Genomic DNA, 25,246 nt, shown 5'->3' with positions numbered 1-25,246 from the left:
TCAACCCTTGCCAGCAGCTCTTCCTCCTCTAGCCGGTGATGCTACCTTAAATCTTCGCTTGCCTTCCAGAAGTGTGTTTGAAGAAGGAAGGACATTGGAGTCCCCTGCTGGCATATTCTTCCAAAACTTCCAGAATGATCAACTATTCTTCAGATTGGCAGAAATAGAAAAAGATTCCACTGGGTTTCTCATCAGCATTAGAAAGAGATTCTCCAAGTTAGCAAGTGCCACATGGTTCAGCAGCAAGATTGATGAAGAGCTGTTGAAACCTCATAGAAGAGATGATCCAGTGCTGAGGATTGCCAAATAGGAGGACGCTTGGGAGATCGAAGCTGCTAATCTTTAGATGTCTTAATTTGTAAAAGCTTTATGCTTCAGCTTGTAACATTCTTTAATGATATAAAAGACATCTTTCCTTCATACTACATTCTTTTACTTACTCAACAAGTCTCTCCAGCGAATAGGGGGAGATTGTTGAGTCTTGGATTCACTGACCAGACTTGCTCGCTGACATGTATCGTCAGTAAGTCCTCAGCAAGTCCAGTGACTCTCTTCAGCGGGGTGTATGCTGCCCAAATGTTTGTCATGGCAGGAAGTATTCAAACCATATGAAGACAAAAGTCACATGGTGGTTCTTCCAACTGTAACATACCTTACATGGCAAAGGTACATGTTGGGACCAAAACTTGGGTCTTCTCTCTCATACCCATTTTGGTAAAGAAGACAAGGGCTCTTGCTTGAAAGTACAAGGAGCCAATGGAACGTCGACAACCACCATCTATCACTATCAAAAGGAGGCTGTGTTGCTCTAATTCTTCCTCTATATAAAGCAACATAGCCGCATTGTATTAAGTGTGTTAGTCACCTTGAAAGTGTGTGTCACTTGTAATTGTTCAAGTTTATAGTGTGTCTAGACTTAGCAATTACCTTGTTCATTTGTATTCTTGTAAGTCAAGTTTGTAAGATCGACCATGTATTCATCGTTTAATCAATGATACATATGATTATACTTGCATTGATTTATTACAATTGAACTTGTCATTGTTCTTGCTATTAATCTTCTATTTACTTTCTTGTCTAATTTAAATATAACATAAGTTGTGCATTCGTGGACCATCAGTAACAGAAACGAAACAACTTTCTAGCTTCGATCGGATCTGGGACTGTGGGTTGAGTTCTCGAGATTTAGCTAACCATCCACAAGACAACCAAATCGTGGATCTTCTGTTTCGCAAAAACTCCAAGAGAGATATCGTTTTGGGGAGTGTTAATGAATTGGTTTCTTTTCTTTTGACGTCGATGAACACATACGAATACTTTCTTTTAATGACTATAGACGGCCTTTAAGTTTATATTCGGTCGTATGTAACGGTGGTGCTATGCTGGGGTCAAAATTTGCGTCTCTCTTTGTTTTTTAACCATGGAATTGATTTCCATTGTCTAAAAAAAAATATGTTAGAAATTTGTAGGGGATAAACTAAAAAAACATGATCGTAGCTTTATTTGATAAACTAAAAAGAATATGTTAGAAATTTGCCATCATTTATTTTTATTTTTTTGTTATACAAAAAATAAGAGAAGGTCATCGAGGTGTGAGTTTTTTGGAATCTACCCTTAAAACGATACCTGTTTTTTAGTCATATTTATTAAAAAAACCTATTTAATAAATCTTATTTTAATCTCATCTATACGTATTTAAAGTAGGATTTCTATAAAATAATAAATTTACAATTTAGATCTTCTACGGATCCTAATGTTTCTACAATTTACCTTCCTTATTAAAATCTCAAATAAGACAATTTGTCATATTAATCTATACTATATTATAAAGCAGATTTTCTCTAGATTTTCAACATTGAACTTGAAATTTTCAATATTGATTTTAAATACTTCCCTAAAATGTTCCTCCTATCTATTATATATTAATCTAAAATAATTATAATACCCTTTCTCTCTCTTCAAATCTCAACTAATCATCTTTTTTCTCTCTCCTCCATAAATCATTTATTCCTCCAATTCATTCAAAATCTTTTATCTCAAAAACCATACATCGATAAATTATAAAAATTGTATGGGTGTTCTTAAAATTTCATGCTCTTTCAATAGAGATGTTATTCGATATACTTTCGACAAATTTTTAAATCCGAGGGCGGAGCCCGTACGGCTAAAGCATTTGACTATCATACTCTATGACATATCAACTCCTATAACCTATCATACTCTATGACCTAGATATCACCGCACCATCTCACCGCCGTAACACGCGGGTACTTGTTTTCGTAACTTCTAATAAACCCCTAATATAACTTTATACGTCGATTTACTTTTGAGCACTATTTTACAACTTAATTACTATATCTTATGGAAAGGAATAATTTTTTGTTCTCATCTCAGTTACGATATCATATGGCAAGGTATAATTTTCAGCTACTCAACTTTCAATTATTATTATTATTTTTTGCATGATCACATGTTGATTGCCATACGTTAAAAGTATATCCAATTTAGTTTTCTTTATTTTATTCATTATTATTTCATTCTTCAAATTAATTAGTAACACTATTACAAACAAAATAGAGTCTCTTTGCTCTAAATTAAAATTACCATTAAAATATGAATTAGTATTAATAAAAGATTGCTAAATTATCTATTCAATTGCCTCCCCATATTGGGATTTTTTGTACACCAATTAAAATTGGTTTATTTTAGTTAGCCACTTCGCGTAATTCAATTGCCACATTCAAACGTTTGCAGGTATACGTACGTAGTTCAAGTTCATATTTTGTTTTAGTTTCACTGTGTAAAAGTTTATTTACTTATAATTTATTATACTTTAACTTATAATTATAATGTCTATTCTATTTGAAATAAAAATTTCCAACTTATATGTACATGATAGTTATAATATTAATGTGCAATGCAAAGTTTTGTTGATATGTGTATCTATCGATAAACTAATACATGATTGAGATATTCTTAAAACGACACGTGAATGTACACGAGTCCTTTTCATTTATTTATTTTATTAAATTATCTTTTTGTATTGTATATAGATACAATTTCCTAATTAGACTTACAATTAAACTTTAACTCTTAGTTTATAGATACAAAACACATTATAACCTTATTTGATTGATCGTTTTCTCATTAATAAATTGTATCTTTTTCTTTTTCAACTCTTAAACTCCTATTACTTATATTACTTATAATAAGTTATTAACATGAAGTTTTAAAAAATTTGAATTTACGATCCGAAATCACAAGGCTATTTGTCATCATCCACTATGCTTACAAATTTCAATTTTGATGTGATTGTATAAATTTAAGGTAAATCCAAAACTCTAACTAAATATATATTATATTTATTATTACTGTTTATTATAATTTAACTGTAATCATCAATTTACTTGAAGCACAACTTATTTCATACTCATAAATCATATATGAGGCATATTCGAATTTCTTTATGGTACAATATCTATGGCTACCGTACATCGTACGAGTATTAGGACTAGTTTTTCAATATAATGGGAATATATAAACATGGTGTAAGTGTAGTGATTTATATTGGGTTGTGTGAGATCTGGAAAAAGGTTTTGATGATCTGTGATTAAGGTGGCCGGAAATCTAACCCGGCAATAGTATGTGGGATCGTGTAATGTAATGTCCCACAGATGGCGTCAATTTGTTTGATCAAATAATCGCATGGACCTTCGATCAAGAACAAGGAGGGGTTTGGATCGATTCGTTGGCGATTCCCTATCGATGTAAAGCTTTGTGAAGCTTAACGCCACGAAATCGGAGGTGTTTGTGTTGGCGCTGGAGACGACTCCTTAGAGGAGCCGGCCACCTTAGGTATTATGAGGGTGAAGAGAACATGTCTCAACTATTGGGGAGGACCTCTATTTATAAGAGGAGCTAGCTTGGAAGGAAAGCTAGGGTTTTAGGGTTTTTAGGGGGATACCCTAATTATTTGGGTGCAAGATATCATAAACTTGTTTATCAAATTTACATGCCTTATGATTAATTATATTATAATATTAAAAGATAAGGAAACTTACCTTTGCTTTAGGAGGAAGAAAATAAAAGATTTCCTCTGATCTCTTTGATAGTAATTGTTACTTTTGGAATCAGCTTAAATATACCAGACTAAGCATGACTATTATAAGATTGATTAGACTATTTTTGATTCTAAAATTACTATGATTGATTTTGTACCTTTATGCTCCGTAAGGTATATTGCAAGGACAGTATTAAGGATGATTATCCCAAGATTTGTTAGAGTAATTTTGATTCTAAAATTACTGTGATTGATTTTGTAACTTTATGTTCCGTAAGGCTCTTGCTCAGAATAAAATGGTTTTATTGCACGTGAGATAATACTGTATAGGGAATCTGAATTCCATGGGGACTTAATTGTGTTCTTGGTGAACAATGCCGAAACGTATATCATGATCCCATGTTTTATAAAAGTTAAAATACAAACCCTTGATTAATGAACAATGTTTATTCCTGAAATAAACGTCTTTTAGTTAATAAAATCTCATCACAGGTTAATAAAGATGAGTTACTTTTTGGTCTTCTGCATATTTTCTTTCCTTTTGGGTTTCCAGGTGATTAATTATATTCAAAACTTTTATTATTTATTTTTATAACAATCGATTTTACCACATTGGATACTTTTCGGGTTTAAAACTACGAGTTACTTTTTAATTTTTTTATTTTGGGTGTTGAAATGATATATTAAAACTATTATTTTTTTATGACATTTGTGTAGAGTGGTATGACAAGTATAGTAATTGGTTAGAGTATAGTGTAAAAGCGGACAAAACTTTTTGCTTGTGTTGTTACTTATGTGGTGATTATGTAGGGAACCAAGGTGGGGGTTATTCATTTACATTAACAGGATTTAATTGTTGGAACAAAACCAAGAGTTTTACTAAGCATGTTGGTGGAATCAATATATTGAAACTTTATTCTTTTTTTAGTGTGGTAATGCTTTTGAATAAGTATCTATTTTATATATCAAAGTTTTTATCAAACATATATAGTGGTACATTATCAATAAAAAAAAATACAGTCACACGACAAAATTTATTGTGGTTTAACTCTTAAATAAATATATATTTAATATGACGGAATGATTATTAATTCTGCGATTAAAAGTTCAACGCAAATACATATAATAACAATTTGTTTCAACACGAACGACACAATACAGAGCTGAAAATAGGTAAGTAAGTAATTGCTCAGCGTCGCCTTTCACAAATTTTGAGCCCCAATACCTCGACGGTGTATGTATAATGGTTATTTTAAAACGACTATGTATAATGGTTTTCCCATGACATTAACTATCAGATTTTTCCAACAAACATATAATAAAAGTTACAATTTGTCAAAGTTTACAAATTGACATGGTAGAAATTATTTAATTAATGATTGATTATAATGATTCAGATAAAATATCGCACATTGTATCCTTCAACTTGAAGGAAATCTAACTATTTAAAATCTAACAAAAAATCCCAGCACATTATTAATATCCTCTTTCTTTCATATGAAATAAACTTTATCTTTCAAAGAAATGCAAATACAATTAAAAAAAAAAGAAAAAGAACAAGAGTCAAGTTTACTCAAGATATATATCATTAGACTCTCTATAGCCTTGATTCAAAGTATGTTTAATATATCATTTGACTTTTAAATAACAGAAAATTAAGATATAAAATTTACAATACATTTGATTAGCCTTTTCTGAAAGCTACAAACATAAATTTCAAAGACAAGTTCAAACTCAAAATCACTCCCTCAGAGAGACCATTTCCAAATACACAATAGGTATACCTTGTTATTTAAATGGTCTAAACTCGAGGCCTTCCACAAGAATTCCGCTAAAGCTCCCGCCCTTGTATTTTGATAATGTTACCCTTAGTGACTTATGGTCTTGCAACTGCTCAAGTGGTTTGCACAACATCAACTCCATCCAACCATCCTCTCTTTCTTCGATCTGAGTATCTACAAGACGTTCCATGTCAGGTTTTGGAATCCATCTTTCAGTTGTGGAGTCATCTAATCCATAATCATTCTTTGGCTTTATTGTTGGTATATTCATTGAAGACAGTTTGAAATGGGCAAATAATGTATCTCCAAAAATGTCATCCAAGTTGTACCATGCCTTAAAGAAACAAGGATCATCAGGCTCAGCATGGTTGTCTTCAAATTTGAACACAAGATAACATGCATATTTATACTGAGGTGAAAACATGTGGAATTGAAGTTTACACTCAAAACTGTACCAATAGGCACCTCGTAGTTTTTTCACCTTCCCAAACCTGTAGATGAATATATAAACTTAATCAACCGAAATTCTTGGAACATACACAGTTTGTCACCAGCTCGAAACACAAAAGTTTACATAGAGCATGTAATGAAGGGATTGGCAACCTGGATGTAGATAGAGATATTGTATCTAAACGTTTGTAGTTAGAGTTATCAGGCACGGTACTTGTAGCTGGTAGCATAGAATATATTGCACCGGTTGATTTGCATAGTGAAAACCACTGTTAAACAATAATTCTGTATGTATTAGATATGACTGAAGCTTAAGTAAAAAAAACTTGTCAAAAACAGAAGAAAATGAAATTACCAATTGGCCATCATCACCAAGGAAACCATCACAAAAACAAAAGTAGAGCTCTTTTTTGTTGGTGTAGTGCAACGGCTTGTCTGACCTTTCAATATAGCTTTGAAAGTCATTTGGCAACTTTCCCCACCAATATGCATCTTCATGTGTTATCGAATGACTTGAAAATCTTTCAGTCTCTTCATGCTGCATCTATAAGGTAAGAAAGCAAACAGATTCCATAAGAGATTCCGTTTTAGACTTCTATATGCGACCAGTGAATAAATTAATCAAAGACCAAGTTAGTTCAGTAAGAGATACTTGCCATCTCTATAGGATAAAATTCTATTCCCTGGATCAATAACTCAGATTCCATACGATCTTCGAAATATGAAAGCTCTTCTATCACAAAGTCAAATTCAGCACTTGGACCATGATATATGAAATGCCACATGTTGATCTTATACCAGTTATTCACTATGAGTTCTGCGGTGTGTGTAGAACGAACACTCAACTCTTCCATTTTCCATTTAATCGTAATCAACTTTACGCGTTCGAGATCCCTAATAGATTGCTCCCGGTATTTGAATATCAAGCTAGCAGCATACATGGTACCAGGTGATAACACATTGGTTTTTATTTGACAATTGATGTCATGATATTCCTTAAAATAATACTCCGCGACAGTCGAAAACCTGCAAAAAAAAAATGTGGATGTAAACTCTGTTTGTGTATACAAATAGAGGATCATTTTCTCAGAAACGCAGATTAATGATATATACTCCGCAACTAATAACATATTACATATCCCGTCATCTTTTGCCAGATTGAGATTACATGTGTGGCCTTGTATAAAGAAGAATGCTAAGATTATAATGTTTTTTAATCTAGTTCTACACTTCTACCACGAAACAGAAGAATTGGTTTCCTACTTAATTTCTCATGTTAACTTTTTGTTATTTATCAAAAAGTGAAAGATATAGATATTGATATGAATCAGGGCTGTAAGAAGAATATGGGCCTAATGGCCTAGGGGTTTAGGGCCGGTTAAGATTATTATTATTATTATTAGTAACTTGGTGAACAAGTTAGGTTAGAAGTGTCTTATTTAAATAAGGCCATATGCCATGGTTCTGGGTTTGGAAGATTATTATTAATTGTTCTTAGAAACTTAGCGCAGCTGGGGCATTAATCCAGATTATCTTGTCTTGTTCTTTCTATATTTTCTATTCTATTCTTATCACTTCTACTGTCTGTTGCTATTTTTGGGTTTGATTCATATCAATTGGTATCAGAGCTTTGGATCTTGCAACTTGTGGGTATTATGGCTCATATGATTAGTGATTTTAATGCTGATTTCCAGCAAAAGGTGGCTGCCATTTCGGTTAATATAGAACAGGCCTTGCTCTGTCTAAGGGAATTTAGGGAAGAGATGCGGCTGGCATGCCAGCCAACTTTTCCCACCAAAATGCCACCAACATCAACCCCTACTTATCGTGTAGAGAATGCAAAGTATGAAGAGAATGAAGATCAGTTCGATGATGCTCCTATTAGACCAACAGTGGTTGAAGAGAAATTGCAACAAGAGGATGAAGAGGTTGGAAAGGAAACTTTTATTAATCCAGAGATAACTGAGAGCAGGGATGATGGGTTCGATTCTGGGCTACCAGAATTAAAGGGAGCAGATTCTAAAGAACACAAGGAAGCTGTTTTTAGAAGAAGCAAGGAGCCTGATCATACAAAGTTGGAAGACAACAGCAAGCAGCCTCAGAAGATGATAGTTGAGCCTTTCATACGGGTTCAATATGATTTTGTTGTTGCTCAGGTTGGATTTATGTCACATCAACAGAATGCAGCCATCTATGACTTCAAATTCGACACTGGAAGCAATGCTATTATGGGTTCTATTCTGCTGCATTCCTATGATCTACGACTGGCAACATTACACATCAAAACATGGGATCCGGGAATAACAACGGGTTCCCAACAACACCTTGAGGACAAGGTTTTTTTTGGTGCGGGAGTAATGATATGAATCAGGGCTGTAAGAAGAATATGGGCCTAATGGCCCAGGGGTTTAGGGCCGGTTAAGATTATTATTATTATTATTATTATTGTTATTATTATTATTATTATTATTATTATTATTATTATTATTATTATTAGTAACTTGGTGAACAAGTTAGGTTAGAAGTGTCTTATTTAAATAAGGCCATAGGCCATGGTTCTGGGTATGGAAGATTATTATTAATTGTTCTTAGAAACTTAGGGCCGCTGGGGCATTAATCCAGATTATCTTGTCTTGTTCTTGCTATATTTTCTATTCTATTCTTATCACTTCTACTGTCTGTTGCTATTTTTGGGTTTGATTCATATCAATATTTTCCAAGCAATTTCCTTCTATTCCTTTCTTTTCTCTCTTGCAATTCATTTTCTATAACTTCTCCATGCCAAACGCACTTTAGTGAAAATCAAAATAGCAAGGCGAAGCATGAGCAAAGTGATAATTTTTTAAATTTTAGCTCCGCATATTCAAAACAATATTTGAATCAAAGAAGCAAAACATATTGAAAAGTCTTTTCTAGAATAGATTGAAAAACTAAAAAAGTTCTTTAAAGGAGATTTTCCTTTGCAGCAGCTAAGATGAACTGGACCTTTGAATCAATTGGATCAAAAAATGATGAATAATATATAGATATGCGGTCTCCAGGTTAGCCTCATGAATATATGAAAAAGTACTATCACGTTCAAGGAAGAACATCTTTTGTTTGAAAAATGTTATTGAAAGTTTATTTTTGGAGTAACAAATGAAAGTATTAAGAAATGATATAAATTATCAATAATAGCCCTTCAGCCGTGAAAGAAATAGATTAAACACATAGAGAGGTACCTCAAATAATAATGTGACACCCATCTAGGGTAATTTGGAAGACCTGCTGTGAGAAATGTTCTAGCTGAAATCAACAAACACCTCTTTTCTTCGTCATTTATCCAGAAGACCTGCAAACAAAAAATAGATTAACAAAAATGAAATTCAAGTTAACTATATCCAAGAATATAAAATGGTAGTAAAATTTAACAAAGACTATATAATAGGGATAACTGTTTTGGAAATGTATTCACCTTTCATCCAAACTCTATGTATCTATGTAACTTAGAATTAGGGGTGAATAGTGTGGTTGCCACCATGTCAAAATTTGGTACGTTGGTAACTAATCAAATATCACCACATATACATCCAAAAACTAAGTCAAAAAAAGCCAATTCACAGGGTATGGTTGCAAAAAAAAAAAACTTCAATACCAGAACCTTTTTTGTTTGCCCCGCCAAGATATGGCCCGAATCCCAATTCCCCTTTTCAAATCGTTTATCATAACCGTCAGTTTTCAAATCACCGGCAGCCTAATCACAATTTCGGTAACGCTACCATATAAACAATACTACTGAGCTAATCACAGTCAAGCAATTAAAAGCAATATAGATTAAAATTAGCATGTATAACAAATATATATATACTAGAAAAATTGTTTGCGCATAGCATAGGAGACGATAGTGCCTACTTTTACAAATGTTCTTGACTTTGGAGTTTGAGATGAGTGATTAATTGCGGCAAGTTTAATAATTCCGGCAAATTCGTGAAATCCGGTGAGATAAAGAAAAATGAAGAGGGAAAAATATGAATGGACCATATTTTCTTTTATTCTTTTCTTTTTTTTGTACGAAGGTATTGTCCTTGAAAGGACAACACATGTGAAGGACCATTTGTCATAATTTAAAATTGTGGCAAATGACCATATAGTCCTTAGTACAATATGATAATGGATGGTCATGATATATCATGCTAAAGATAGTCAAGATCGTGTCTTAACTTAAAAGTTGAAAGTCTTAGAATTTATAGATAAGGTAGACAATATGCTTTATATATGAGTATATAGAGTGTGTATATATATATATATAAGGTAGGGATCCTTAAAAAAGATTTTTAAAGAGAGAAGGTTGAGAAGGTCTATTTATAAATTTTTATAGATTGCTTTTAACTTTAATTAAAAAAAATTCGTTTTTTTTCTAATTAACTCATTGCCAAAAAAAAAAAAAATTTTAAAATACAAAATTTCATTCCGAGTTTGTGATCTATATATAAGGAGTGGTGATATTAGTACCACACTACCACTAAAATTGATAAACTTACCACAAGGTGTAAATTTTATAGCATACTGTAAAACTGTTTAATGCACTGTTGTGGTAAATTTATCAATTTATGTGGTACGAAAATCACTACCTATATATAAGAGTATGGTACGGGCTTCGCCCTTAAGGATATTAATAAGGGGTAGCCGTTAAGGATATTAATAAGGGGTAGCTGGTGGGAGTGATAGGTGGCTTCGCCCTTAAGGATATTAATAAGGGGTAGTCGTTAAGGATATTAATAAGGGGTAGCTGGTGGGAGTGATAGGTAACAGATGGTGATAGGTCATAAAGGGAGATAGGTCATAGGGAGTGATCAGCAATGGGGTGATGGGGTGATTAATCAGATGGGCTCCGCCCTTAGCCGTCATGGCTCCGCCAAAGATTGACAGGCTTCACCTATAGCTTACGGTATACTCTTTATGAAAATATATATTTCTTTTTGAATGAGTTATTATAGAGAGAATGAAAAAGGTGAAACAAAAAAGACAAGCTAAAAAAATCAAAGACAACCTTCTCTTCTTGAGATAGAAGCTTTTATGATATGTATCCTATATATATATATATATATATATAGGGTGACTATCAAATGAGAACCAAATTAAAATGAGAACACTTAGAAACTACATTTTGATGCATTAAAAGTCCATAAAACTGACATAGTGCATAACTAATTATCATTATTTAAGTGCTTAACAACACATTGATCCATCAAAATAAAAAAAAAACACGTTTTTTGTTGGATGCATCATTTTGATAAATATGCATCCAAGATGGATGCACAAAACAAAAAACGTGATTTTTTCGATTTTAACGGATCAATGTGTTGTTAAACACTTAAATAATGATAATTAGTTATGCACTATGTTAGTTTATGGACTTTTAATGCATCAAAATGATGTTTTTAAGTGTTCTCACCGTTCTTATTTTAAAAGTGTTCTCACCAGAGTGTTACCCCATATATATATATATATATATATATATAGCAACAGTAAGCAACGACCTCCAAAAAGGGGGGCATGGGGTCGTTGGGTCGTCGACACATGCAATAAAATGGCTAAGGAAGACTAGCGATAGCCATGAAAAACCCCAAACGGAGAAGAATATAGCTCGTCGAAAAACCCCAAATGGGGTTCCTAATCTCACAAGAAAACCACAAATAGGGTGAAGACGTTGGGTGTATCCACATACGGTATTTTTTGATAATGATGTTATCTTCATATGAATTAGATAATGGCAAACTTTTAATTAGTCACACGAGAATCTACCTTGTTGCCTTCATCGAAAATAATTCCCTTGTGAAGAAGAAAAAAGATTTTCTTTTTGGTGGTATACCTCGCTTCAGAAAGATCAAGCAGTTTAATTAATACTTCCCAGTCTCGTGGTAGCTTTGTCTCCCAATACGAGTCAGGTTTTGGTACATCATGACCCTTTGATGACTTCTTATTTATCTTCGTATGCTCAAACTCCACCTATTCGAAATACATCATCAAATCAAATTTGATTAATGCTTTATAAATAACAAAGAAATAGAATGATGTTACATAATAGTATTTAAACAGAAGTTCTATTTATGCAAAAATGGAACAAAGAAAAATTAAATAGCACACACAAATTTTTATCTTAAAAAAAAAAAGATAGGAATAGAAGGCATAAAAATTTTTTTTGTATGTTTCTCTTGTTCTGTTTTTCATCCTCTGTTCTCCCTCATTTTATATCTGCATTGACATATCACGCATTCATGCATATAGATTTACCTGGATTCTTAATGTCTCCTCAAGTTCTTTCTTGACAACATCCATGGAAGCTCGTTGTTCTCGGTCATCATGCAAGCATCTATATGCAATTGCTGCAAATTTTCTCATAGAGTATGAGCTCATTTGTTCCATTAATCTAGGATCAACAATCTCATCTAACTTATTTTCTTTGTAGTATTCTTTGGCTAAGTTTCCTGATAACAAGAAGCCATCATCCTCTTTTAATGAGCACAACCTCCCAGACAGAGCTTCAAATAGTACCATACCGAAAGAATAAACATCAGATTGTTTCGTCACGACACCACTCCTAATGTATTCTGGTTCAACATAACCAGGAGTGCCACACGCGTTGGAAATAACAGCACTTCTATCCAAACCTGCTAAACTCAACTTGGACAATCCAAGATCAGAAATTTTAGCAACCCATTTATCATTTATCAATATATTCGCGCTTTTGATATCGCGATGGATGATGGCTTGATGCTCTCCAAAGTGACTATGGAGGTGATCTAATCCACGTGCTGCATCGGCACATATTGTTAGTCTTTCCAGCCATGTAAGATTTTTGTCACTCGTACGCCTAATATACTTATCAAAACTTCCATGCTCTGCATACTCATACACAATAATCTTCTCCTTTCCCTGGTCGCAGTAAGCCAAAAGAGAGATGATGTTTTCATGATTTTGACCGGAGAGCAACTCGAGCTCTGTCAAAAACTCTCTCATCCCTTGTCCGAGATTCTCGTTTAGCCTTTTTACTGCAACCATGGTAAGCTTTCCGGAGATGGACAGTTGTCCTTCATACACCCGCCCGTATCCGCCACTCCCAATACATTTTTTAAAATCATTGGTTGCAGCTTTTATGTCTTCAAATGGCATTTTGAGGTGTTCCCACCTTCTTGGTGCTGACATTTTTATATGTTGCTGAAATTTTTCAATATATATACTTAGTTATCATCTACTGTATAATATCCACAACACACATATATAGGGATTATCTAAGAAAACAATTCTAAATGTATTTAAACTATGATGCTGAAGATTTGATGAACAAGTAGATCATGCTTTGCAAAGTCAACGTTTTTAACTTCTAGTTAGTTAATTTGTAGAGCATGGATACTTTGGCTAAGTTTCCTGATAACAAGAAGCCATCATATATACTTAGATTGTAGATCAAAGAATGTAATTGGATAGATTGATGCTTACAATGGAAAAGAAAGAGAGGGTGGTTCAAAGTCTTCGGTAGCAGTCGGAGACTTCGTTATTCAACCCTTGATTTCAACTAGCACCCTCATTTCACTAATCAGATACACTTAGGGGTTTTCATGTATAAACTATTAAAAAGTGGAGTAATCATGGATACTTTTAATTAACAATTGTCATTATAATACTGACTAACTAATGAATCCGGGTTCAACCCAGATATTTTTATTAAAACTATTAACAAAAAATATGTTAAAAATGTATGTAATAGGTAATGTTTGTTAATGATAACATCATAACTACTTGATATGGAAATGTGAATAAAACCAACATAATATCTCTATATCTCTAAGAATAGATATAAAAAATCATATGTGACACCTTTATCTAGCTTACAATTAGGATTTTTGCTTATTTGTCATATGTTAGATAAATAGACATTATTTAAGTATGTATACTTATCTCATTTAATCTTACATGAAATGCTTAGTTGGCAAATTTAAATAATAAATAACTTACATATTAAAATACAGTAGTATATGTCTATTATATCTTTACATACTAGATTTAGATCCCTCGTAAAACGCGGACCTTTTTATATAAACTTTTGTATTTATTTTCGATTAGGTTGATATGCTTTAATGGAACTTTGATGGAATTTTGTATCTGGAGAACCATGGTTGATATGCTTTAACGGAATTTTGACGATTGCTTAATGTTATGGTGATTATTGTTTTTATATATGTAGTTATACGCCAAGTTATCTTCCTTTATTTGTTAACGTAAAAACACGGCTTATAATTCTAAAGTAATCGATGATATGTTCATTACAAGTCATAAAGTATCTCATCCTGGATATTTTATATGTGACTTATTAATCTACTTCAAAGACTGCACAAGTATTTTATACTTTTGTCTTTTTTTTATGAAGTTTAGTATCTGGGGATGTAAGTAACTTTTACATATTTTCTATTGTGTGAATGTAACTTTCATTTAGTTCATTGTATGTAAGTAACCTGCTAGACTGAACGATTAATATAAAATTGTATACGTGGCAAACCATATGAGCTGCCACGTAGAAGTTTTTGATTGGTCAACGTAAAAGTTTTACATTAAACATTCAATTTAGCGGGGTTAGTTACATACAATGAATCAAATGAAAGTTACATTCACACAATAGAAAAAGTGTACAAGTTACTTACACACCCAGATACTTAACCCTTTTTTATACACAGAAACAATTTTAATTGTAACATGGGTTTTACAAAAGATAATAATATGGCCCAAAAATATAAAAGAAGCCCAAAAGATCCACCCTTTCATCCTAAGTTTGGCCCATACTTACGTCTTTCATTTCGCTACTGGAGTATATGTTTTGTATCACCATATGTATTTTTTTTATTACCTCACGAGTAAAAATATCTAAATCCATTAGTATCTGAAACATATTCACTTACCAATAATTTCTTTTTACTGTGTTTTTGAAGATATCAAGATCTTGATGGCTCGTGAGGTAATATAAATATAAATCTTATTTAGTCGTATTTTCTAATTAGCATTTGATGGATATGTTTTAGATTATTGACTAATATGCTTTTGAATTAGTGTTTAGGCATTCATGGATATTTTTTATAAATTAAGCATCTTTTTTGTTATAATATTTGGGGTATTTTTATGATGATCTGTTAATTCTAATTTCTTATATTGTTACTTTAGATTATATAACTTATTAGGGTTTTTTCCTTATTTGGAAATTGCGACCATTCATGTTTTTTTCTTCTTTTTTTTGTCGATAACTTAGCACAGACATCAGGATACATGACACTATCAATTATTGTTTAATCGGATTGAAACCCTCTTTTTGATAAATTTTATGTTTCGATGATAGTGAAATGTCATATAATAATGTTTTTTGTTTGTTTTTTTATCTGAATATATATAGCCACACTACATATATATATTGTTATGGTTTTAGTTTCAAGATTTTTTTTTTATATATTGTTAAATTTCATGCTTTTTCTGTGTACAAATACTATTATTAGCTTCCATTGTGTCCTTTCCAAGTCCTTATCTGTATAGACTTCATCGACTTGAAGACTAATGGTTTGGTAAGTTATTCAAACCTAACAATTTTCCAACTTCGGCTTTCTACTTTATGAGTGATTTTGTAAATTTGATTTGAATATAGATCATACCGTCTGTCATGAGGCAGAAATTGGCTACTGGTTGGACCAACGTTCAATTGTATGATGCAGATAACAACTTGTATGTAGTGGCCATTGATAGGTCTGAACCAAAACAATTTGGACTGTGTCGCTTACAGTGGCCAAGATTCGTGAGTATTGTACTTAGTAGGTCAACCAGTCGATTATGTTTGAAGCTTTTAGGAGGAAACAGATTCGAAGTTATTTGTTTTGATGAAGATGGTCTCGAGCATTTAGTGACATACTATTTGTAATATTGGAGAAAGGACTCCTCGAAAGTGTCCTTTTTTGTATTGGAGAATCATTCATGACATTTCGTCTTCGATCATCTAGCAATGCTTTCCTTTTTTTCCGATTGATTGCAGTTTCAAATGGAAACATTTTGTATGTATATTATTTAGCAGCAGAGGTGTTTTATCATCATAATTTTAAAAAATGAAACTAAGTATGGTAAAGGTAGGGTGGTCCTAGAGGCGGAGCTAGTGGGGGGACTAGCGGGTGCTCAGCCCCCCCCCCCCCCCCAATGACCAAGCTTTCCGCCGGAAGTTGCAGGCGACGACGGAGAGAATGGGGGCTCGTAGTTCCCAACCCACCCTTAACTTGTAGATCCAACCTTTTTAACTTAAATACTTTTAGGTCTTTTGGGATGCGAATGATATCCAGCATAAGTATATTTAATCCATTTGCATGTGTACAGAACAAAGGAAGAAGATTACTACTTTTTGACTTATAGATATTTTATAACAATTTTCATTTTAACCCCTAAACTATTATAGACTGTTTATATACTCTTATTCTTGTAAAATTGCATTTCCATTGCCTTTTCTTTATTCGTTGAACTCAGCTGATTTTATGTAGTATTCGATTAAAATTTTCTTTTATTTATTTAATATCTAATGTTTAAACTTTAGAGTATAATATATATCTTTTAAAAATATAGACTTTCTTTGGGTATTCAAAAGACATAAATGTAATTTGATCTTTTAAATATTAACAAGAGGTGACTATGATATTTGATTTTTTGTCTTACGAGAGTAAGTACCCGCGCGTTGCGGCGGTGAGATGGTGGAGGTGATAGGTCATAAAGTGTGATAGGTCATAGAGTGTGATAGTCAAATGCCTTAACTGTACGGGCTCCGTCTTCGGATTTAAAAATTCGTCGAAAGTATATCGAATGACATCTCTAATGAAAGAGCATGAAATTTCAAGATCACCCATATAATTTTTATAATTTATCGACGTACGGTTTTTTAGATAAAAGATTTTGAATAAATTGGAGGAATAAATGATTTATGGATGAGAGAGAAAAAAAAATGATTGGTTGAGATTTGAGGAGAGAAAGAGTGTTAGGTAAATACAAAGTTAATATATGGGCATTTTGGGAAAATAAATGTTGAAACTTAAAATGTAAACATGAGAGATTTGCTTTATAATATAGTATAGATAAAGAAAATTCGTAAGCTGATAACATTTATTTATTCATAGGATTGATATATAAATGAGTCGCTAGCTTGATGATGTTATAAACCCCTATGTTATTTGCATACAAAATTTTTTGGAATACACATATTCTAGCTATTTTGCCCCGGGCATCAAATACGATGGGACTGAACTTGTATCTATCGTTACCTAGCCCCCCTAAATCGAAAATCCTAGCTCCGCCTATGGGTGGTCCTTTCTTAGTCTTAACAGATCTAAATTTGAATTTTTGGGTCTTAAGTTTGAATTTCCCTCTCTTACACTTCCATCTATTTTCCCATCACTTTCTGAAAAGTGACAGATTTTTGGATGAATTTAGAATACTCAAAAACATGTCTTACCCTCAATATTAGTTGTTTTTCGTTTTATTTAGCTGTTGCTGTTTTATGAAGTGGTGGTGTGACTGTCTAATCCTTCTAAATCGATGACAAAAAAGCTTGATATTATTTTCTCAGCATAAATTATATATATATGGCCAACATAGCTAAGAGAAATAAATCAACTAAACAAAATGATCTAAGCCATTGAAATTCATAACCAAGTAAATTTTGGCCCTTAAAACTCAAAGTCAAATAATTAAAACTAAAAAAAGTCAAACTTCTAATAAACAATGAGATATGTACATATTGACAACAATTTTGAGCGTAACTAAAATAAGTATTTCGTAGTGCAACATGCCATAAATTCTTATAATGCAATTATCTAATTACGTACAAAAATATCAAACCATATTTCCTAAAGTGGTGTATTGAAGACGACACATATAATCAAAAGTCAAATTTATAATTAATAACAAATCTTTATGAATGTTAACAATGACAACTCATGGTATTCATATTTACCATATATACGAATTATATGGAGATTTAACGAAAGTCAAAGTATGTAATAAATGAAAAATCTTTACATATGTTAAGGAGATTTAACCATATCATTATAAATACAATACAAATTTTTTTTTTTCTCATTTCAATTTTTCACAATATTCAAACAAAATAACATTACTCCTAGGAATGAGCAAGTACGTATTAAAAACACTATACAACGAATATTGTAAAATTTTACTTATTAGTGCTTTTATAAAAGAGTATAAATTAAATCTTTTATCTTATTTTTTTATAGGATGATTCTGTTTGGGATTTGTTTTCAGATAACGATGATATTATATTGATCACTAATCAACTGAGGCTCAAGAAAAAGAATATGTTCCGCCTAATCGATGAAGACCTCACAGATAAAGATTAATCTATCATCTTTTCATTTTATGCAATAAAGTTTATTACTTTTTTTTCCTACGTTGTTATATGTTTAAATCTTTTAAACCTATTTACAGATAATGGATCTCAATTTTGATTTTTTTATGATGTTGAGTTGTTATATTTCTAAGTTTGTTTCATTTTATTTAATACATTCGTCGTTTATTTTTTCGTACCTCATTTAATTATAAGGATAAATTAAAAAAAGATTTGAATTTGTTACATATTTAGTAAAAGAGAAAATTGTAAAAGTAAAAATAAATTTCAAATCCAATATAACATAATGTAACCATGACCAGCCAAAAGACATGGTTGTGTTTTATATATTTAACATACCATAATATGTTATGTCTGTATTTATGTAGCAGTCAATGTACACATGATCAACCTATTTACATGATCCATTTTCTGAAACCATCAGCAACCCTATTTACATGATCAACCTATTTGCATACATTGTTTGATAAACAATAGAATGGATATAGATTTTAATGATTTACTAAAATGAGCCATTCTCTAGACCATTGACCCGGGTAACCGACTTATATACGTATAATGTTGGAATAAACATGATTCGATTCGAATGATAAAAGATCCTCAATCGTCCTGTGGAACCTGTAAGAGCATTAAACATGATTGCTATTGATTTCGGGTTCCCAAAATAAGATGATTGATTAATAATGGGATGAGTAATCCGGTACCGGTCCCACAAACTAATGAAAGTGAGTACCGGTCCCGGTCTCATTCGAGATTTGGTACGACTTTTCGAAACCGGGATCAGTACGGCACAGGGACGAGATCAAGATTTGGGAGAAGTTGCTCATCCCTAGCGCATAACTGTAGACACATTATGGTTGCAAATTTATTGAGGGTCGTAAGGTTGAGGCCTCCATGGTTGAGGAAAATAATAAGCGGAATGAAACATCGATGGTCGATGAACGACTTGCTTTTGACCGCCCGTCCTCAACCTTTTAACTGGATGAAAAAATGTTGGTGAAAAAGTAGTTTAAATGTTGTATCGTGTTTGGGTTTAAAAAGATGCAAATATTAAAGACAATAAGAAAAAGGGTAGAAAAGTTATTATTATTATTATTATTATTATTATTATTATTATTATTATTATTTATTGAAACATTAAAAAAAAAATTTACAAGAAATTAGTGGGGAGCCGCGATACTATCTGGGCCCCCACTCCTCTAGCTATAGCAAAACCAATCCTACTAAATATATGAGCAGCCGAACGTGCTCCAACGTCTTGAGTCACGGAGAACTTTCAGATCCGTTTCAGGATAGTAACAGCATCCTTTTCAAGTTCCCCTAAAGAGGAGAATGAAAACGGAAGAAATCCATAACCAATATCCGCGCACTTAGACTTATATTTGGCGCGTTTATGTTGTGCAGCCTTAACCACCGCGCTGCCAGGCATAAAGTCAACCATACTAGTCTGCGTCAATGGTGATGAACCTGTTAAATCAACACATACATCAAGCCCTCCATCCCACGAGTAAAGCAACATGTCAGCAGGACGTCAGGGGATGTCTCTATCTCCCTAAGACCGATATTATTATTATTATTATTATTATTATTATTTAAAAGCCTCCAACGGCTCCTTTTGGAAATGAGGGCGACCAAACGGTTATACATCCATTACATACGCCCCGCACTAATTTTATGCTCACCGACTAACAAGCCATCCCACGAAGCAGCCGATTATATAATTGATTTGTTTTACAAGTTACCCAAGATATTTTACTAGATGAATTAAATAAAAATAAAAAAAACAATCTTCCCAACATTATAAGTTACTCAAGATATTTTTATATGTAACTAGTGTTATGGTTAGCCGGGGATAACCAAATGTTAAATAAAATCCCAAAAGGAATATAGCAAAACCAAAAAATAAAAAAGAGAACAGTGACAAATTGCCCTCTGAAGACTCGCTTCGCTATGACTCCGATGAGTTCCCTTAACCAAGCCTGTGCCTATGAGTCGTCGGCTCATTCTTGAACTAAATTTAAATGAAAATGTTAAAAAAACACCAAATGTTTAGAAAATAAAAACGAATATATAATGCAACAAAAGAAAGAAAAAAAATAGCATAAAAAACAAAATATATAGCATTTTTGTAAACTATATAGCGTTTTAAAAAGTTATAAAAGAATAAAATGTGAAATGCAAAAAAAGTATTAAAAAAATGTTTTAAAAATATATAAAAGACAAATTATATAAAATTATGGGGTGAAAATAATAAAAAGGAAACAATAGGGGTAGAAAAGAAAAAAGAAGAACGGGCAGAAAATAAATAAAAAGAGAAGCAAAGTGCATAGTGAAAAAAATAAAAAAGTAAAAAAAACAGGGTAAAAGGATGGTGGGTGGGGGGAGTTTTAAACGGTTGACCTCTCAAACCTCAAGGAAAACACAAACCATTGAACCAAGGCTCACTTTTACCTTTTATTTGACAAAGATTATATTTAATACTAAAGATATGGACAAAAAAGTTACTGTTCACCCAAATTCTCTTTAAATAGGTTATAATATAATAAATGATATTAAATATAACATAATAGCAATTGCTACTTGCAAGCTACTCCAAAAATTTAAAGCAGCCATCATTTTTAATTAGAACACTTGTAATATCATTGTTGACTTACACACTTGTAAAATCAATCATATTTTGGTAGCGAGTTTCCCACAGACAATTTTTCCGAAAAGATTTTTATATAAAAGACTCGTTAGCGATAAGTTAGTCAGGGCCAGAGAACCATATACAACAACTAGGTTAGTCTCGTGCGGTGCACGTTTATCTCTACATCACATGTTTTGCTAAAATTGTTAATATGGAAGATGCTTGATAGAAGTGATAATGTTCAAACTTGTTTATCTCCTAACATAAGTTCCAACGTAAATTGTTTACATCTCAATCTCCTAAAACATCATCGTTGTATTAAGACCGAAAGCATATGAAAGATAACATTGGTGTTATTTACTTTACTCATATATTTTATCTTCTTACCAAATATTCAAGACTCGAACTTTTATACTTGTATTGCATGTCTTAGATACTAATGTTTCAATACATAAAATCATAATTTAACATAAAGGAAGATACATGAGTTAAATATTCAATAAAAAACAAAACTCCAAACTTGTCTTTTTTTTTTCGAATCAAATAAGAAACACAAGTTTTATTTTTTGCCAAAAGATAAGTTTTTTAATTTAAAAGAAGTTTTGTTTTCTCCTATTGCCGACCAAGAAGTTCACAAAACTAAAGAAAAAAAATGTCTTCTTTTTTATTGCTTTGTTTGCTCTCTTTTTATAATAATCAATGGATACGTACTTATAATCATCCATTGAAACAAATTATGAAACTAAATTAAAAGAAAAAGAAAGATATATATTGAATAAATAAACCTAAACAATTTGGGTTAAAAAGTTGAGTTTTGCTAATAACTCATAGGTTGTATAAAAGACCCATGTCATATTCATGATGTGGACAAACAATTCATGTATAAAAAGTTGTGTTTTTATTATAGAATTTAGACAATGAGTTTTTTAAAATGTATATAATGTATCGCTTCTAATCCACGTGATATGAATTATTATCAAAATCTAAAAGTTATTATATACCAATAACTGTCCATATAAACTGAACTAACATCAACAAAATTAAAGAAAGAAACTGCTTAGTGTCGTTTTTTGTAAATTTTGATCCCTAATACCTCGACGGTGTTTGGGGAAGGTTAAGATATATGCAGATCTTACCTCTATTAAAGTAGAGAGGTTGCTTTCATTTTTTTTACCTAAATGGTAGAAAAAACCTGGAACCTTTGCATGAGAACCATGACCCCTGTCTTTAAAGATCGGGGTGTTTACCACTTATATTAAGTTTAAATTTAAATGACATATCATTCATAAAATAAACAAATAAAAAAACTAAATAACTAAGATGATCAGGCATGAGCCATTAATTAAGCTAAAGATGAAAAAAATTATGGACATGAAAACTACGAATTGATGTCTAGCTCATAAGTTATATATCAAATTATAAGATAGAGGTAAAATAATAAACAAATTTATGTATGAATGTTATTGAGAACATGATTCATATTTATTTTATTTATATGTTTGTACATGGGATCTTCATTGTTTGAGTGGTATATTTTATGGGGTTAGCTAATATGCTATTAACAGTATTTAGTTGGTTGTTGTTGCCTTCACATTCAGTGGAGATGATTATTTATTTATCATGTGGGAAATTCAGGGGGAGGTGTTTGTGAAAGTAGCAGGAATGATGTTAACATCATTTTATATTTTCCCATATTTTATTCGTTTTGGGATGTTGATTTCCTCAGCTTTTTATACTCTGTATTTGGGATACAAAATAATTAACAAACATCAAGTTAGACGAATTGGCTAGATTGTTATCCATATATAAAAGATGAATATAAAAGATGAATGTGGGTTCGAGTATCACATTAAGGTGTTTTAATTTATTTTTGTAATAGAGATGATAGAAAATCAAATGCATAGGTGACAACTTATGTGTCAATGCACTTTGAGATAGAGAATTATATATATACTAGTGTTTAGACCCGTCGAATAAACGAGTAGTCTCAAAATATATTAATTAAAGCTAAAAAATTAGTATTCAAATATATTAAATAGATATACCGAAATTACCTTGAAAATTTGCTAACTGAATAGTCACCCCACCAGTCAAAATACTCCTAAAAATTTTCCGTCCATTCACCATTGACCGAGCAATGTATGATAGTGCCCTGTAAATAAACATCTTTGCATACAGATCCAGGAAAATTATTCAGGATAAAACAGGAACCCAACAAAGGACATTCCAACGTCGATCAAATGATTTTATCGGCTAATGCAAGAAAGATAGGGAAACAAATTGTTGATAAAAAAAGGAGTCGAGCCAAAACTCTTGCAAAAATCTCCTGTTGTGTCAAATCTTAAACATAACGTGGATCAAAGGGTTTTATTTAAAAGTATTATTTAGAATTGATATTATGTTTTTCATAAGATCCGAAGTATATCACTCATACACAAACTAAAATGATTATTTGTTCCACCATACTAAATAATCATTACTAAAACATTCAACACTATCTCAATATGTAGCAATTTCCCATGATACAATATTATCGGCTAAAAAATTACACCATTAATGAGCTAGTTTCAAAAGAAATCCAAAATAATCAGTCGATATATTAAAATAATCATAACGTTACTCATAGCAAAATTTGACTTTTTATTTAAAAGCTTATAGAAAGATATAATCGTAAATCTTAAGTATACACCATTAATGAGTTACTTTTAAAACAATATCAAAATAATCAAAGTCAATATATTAAAGTAATCAGAAACCTACTCATAGCAAATTTATACTTTATATCTAAAAGGTTATAGAAAGATATAATCGTAAATCCTAAGAGTTAATATAGGTTACAAATACAAAATTTAATATTTAATATTTAGATTAGTTAAGTCATATATCACAACTTAATCAATACGAAAACTAAAAAAGAAACATATAAAAATTAACTCCATATAAATATTAATTCCACTTTACCCTTTTTTTCAACTTTATTTAAATAAAAAAATTTACAATTTCTTATATTCTAAAAGTGTAAACTATATAATTTGAAAAATACATATCAATTCATCAACAAAGACCATCTCGAACGTTTTGAATTTCTTCTGGTTGTTCCAATCGGAAACAGTCCATACATGCACAACACGGAGTCGTAAATAATAGTTAACATGTGTTGGCTTAAGATCTTCAAGATGAACTAATGTGATCATATTTTTTGTTGTTGATGAAAAAGTCATAAGGAACCTCAAACTAAATTAAAAGAAATAATAATAACAATAACATAAAAATTCAATGTTAAGAAATAATAATAATGATTAATTATGTGCAATGTATATAAAAAGAAAAAACATTTTGTAGTTGATCGTAGCTTCTTTTTTTGTTGTCGTACGTGAGTTATACTATAGATTACCAATAAAACCGAAAAGTGTAAATTAATTATTTTTAAATTTGATGAAATTATAAATTGGTCATGAAAAACGAAAAAGTATAATTAATTATTTTTTAAATTGGGTTAAAGTGTAAATTGGGTTGAAGTGTAAGTTGGTAATAGAAAACTAAAAAGTGTAAATTAATTGTTTTAGATTGGGGTTAAAGTGTAAATTGTTGATGAAAAACCAAAAAGTGTAAATTAATTAGATTAATATTAAAAAATTAGATGATTAATAAGGATGGGGAATTAGGCTCAAAGAAGGAGATTATGGGTGTCAAGTGTACCCCCAACCCCCTCTTTTAGTTATACTAGAATAAACTCGGACGTTGTCCAGTTTATAAGTATATGATATGTCAAATATTTTAAATTATGATTAATTAAACATAATATTAAGCAATAACAAATTTATATGCAAGAGTAATAATAATAATAGTAATAAAAAGAACTAAAATCGAAATAATTAAAAAATAATAATTTAGTATTATTCATAATTTTAATA

The 25,246-nt window shown here is 31.5% G+C and overlaps 1 protein-coding gene across 1 annotated transcript; it reads right to left on the bottom strand.

Moving 5' to 3' along the window:
* Positions 1 to 5,628: 5,628 nt before the first annotated feature.
* On the bottom strand, positions 5,629 to 13,880 carry LOC122593702. Its single transcript, XM_043766498.1, has 8 exons — positions 13,771 to 13,880; positions 12,565 to 13,488; positions 12,076 to 12,279; positions 9,513 to 9,622; positions 6,948 to 7,317; positions 6,647 to 6,835; positions 6,445 to 6,560; positions 5,629 to 6,332 (listed from the first exon to the last, which is right to left on the bottom strand). The coding sequence occupies exons 2-8, from the start codon at positions 13,474 to 13,476 to the stop codon at positions 5,849 to 5,851; spliced, it is 2,385 nt and encodes a 794-aa protein (XP_043622433.1). The 5' UTR covers positions 13,477 to 13,488; positions 13,771 to 13,880; the 3' UTR covers positions 5,629 to 5,848.
* Between the last annotated feature and the right edge of the window lie 11,366 nt (positions 13,881 to 25,246).

Source organism: Erigeron canadensis, chromosome 1 (assembly GCF_010389155.1).
Source record: "Erigeron canadensis isolate Cc75 chromosome 1, C_canadensis_v1, whole genome shotgun sequence".
NCBI lineage: Eukaryota > Viridiplantae > Streptophyta > Magnoliopsida > Asterales > Asteraceae > Erigeron > Erigeron canadensis.
Note: the sequence above shows the minus strand (reverse complement) of the source record. Positions and strands in the feature narration are given on the sequence as shown.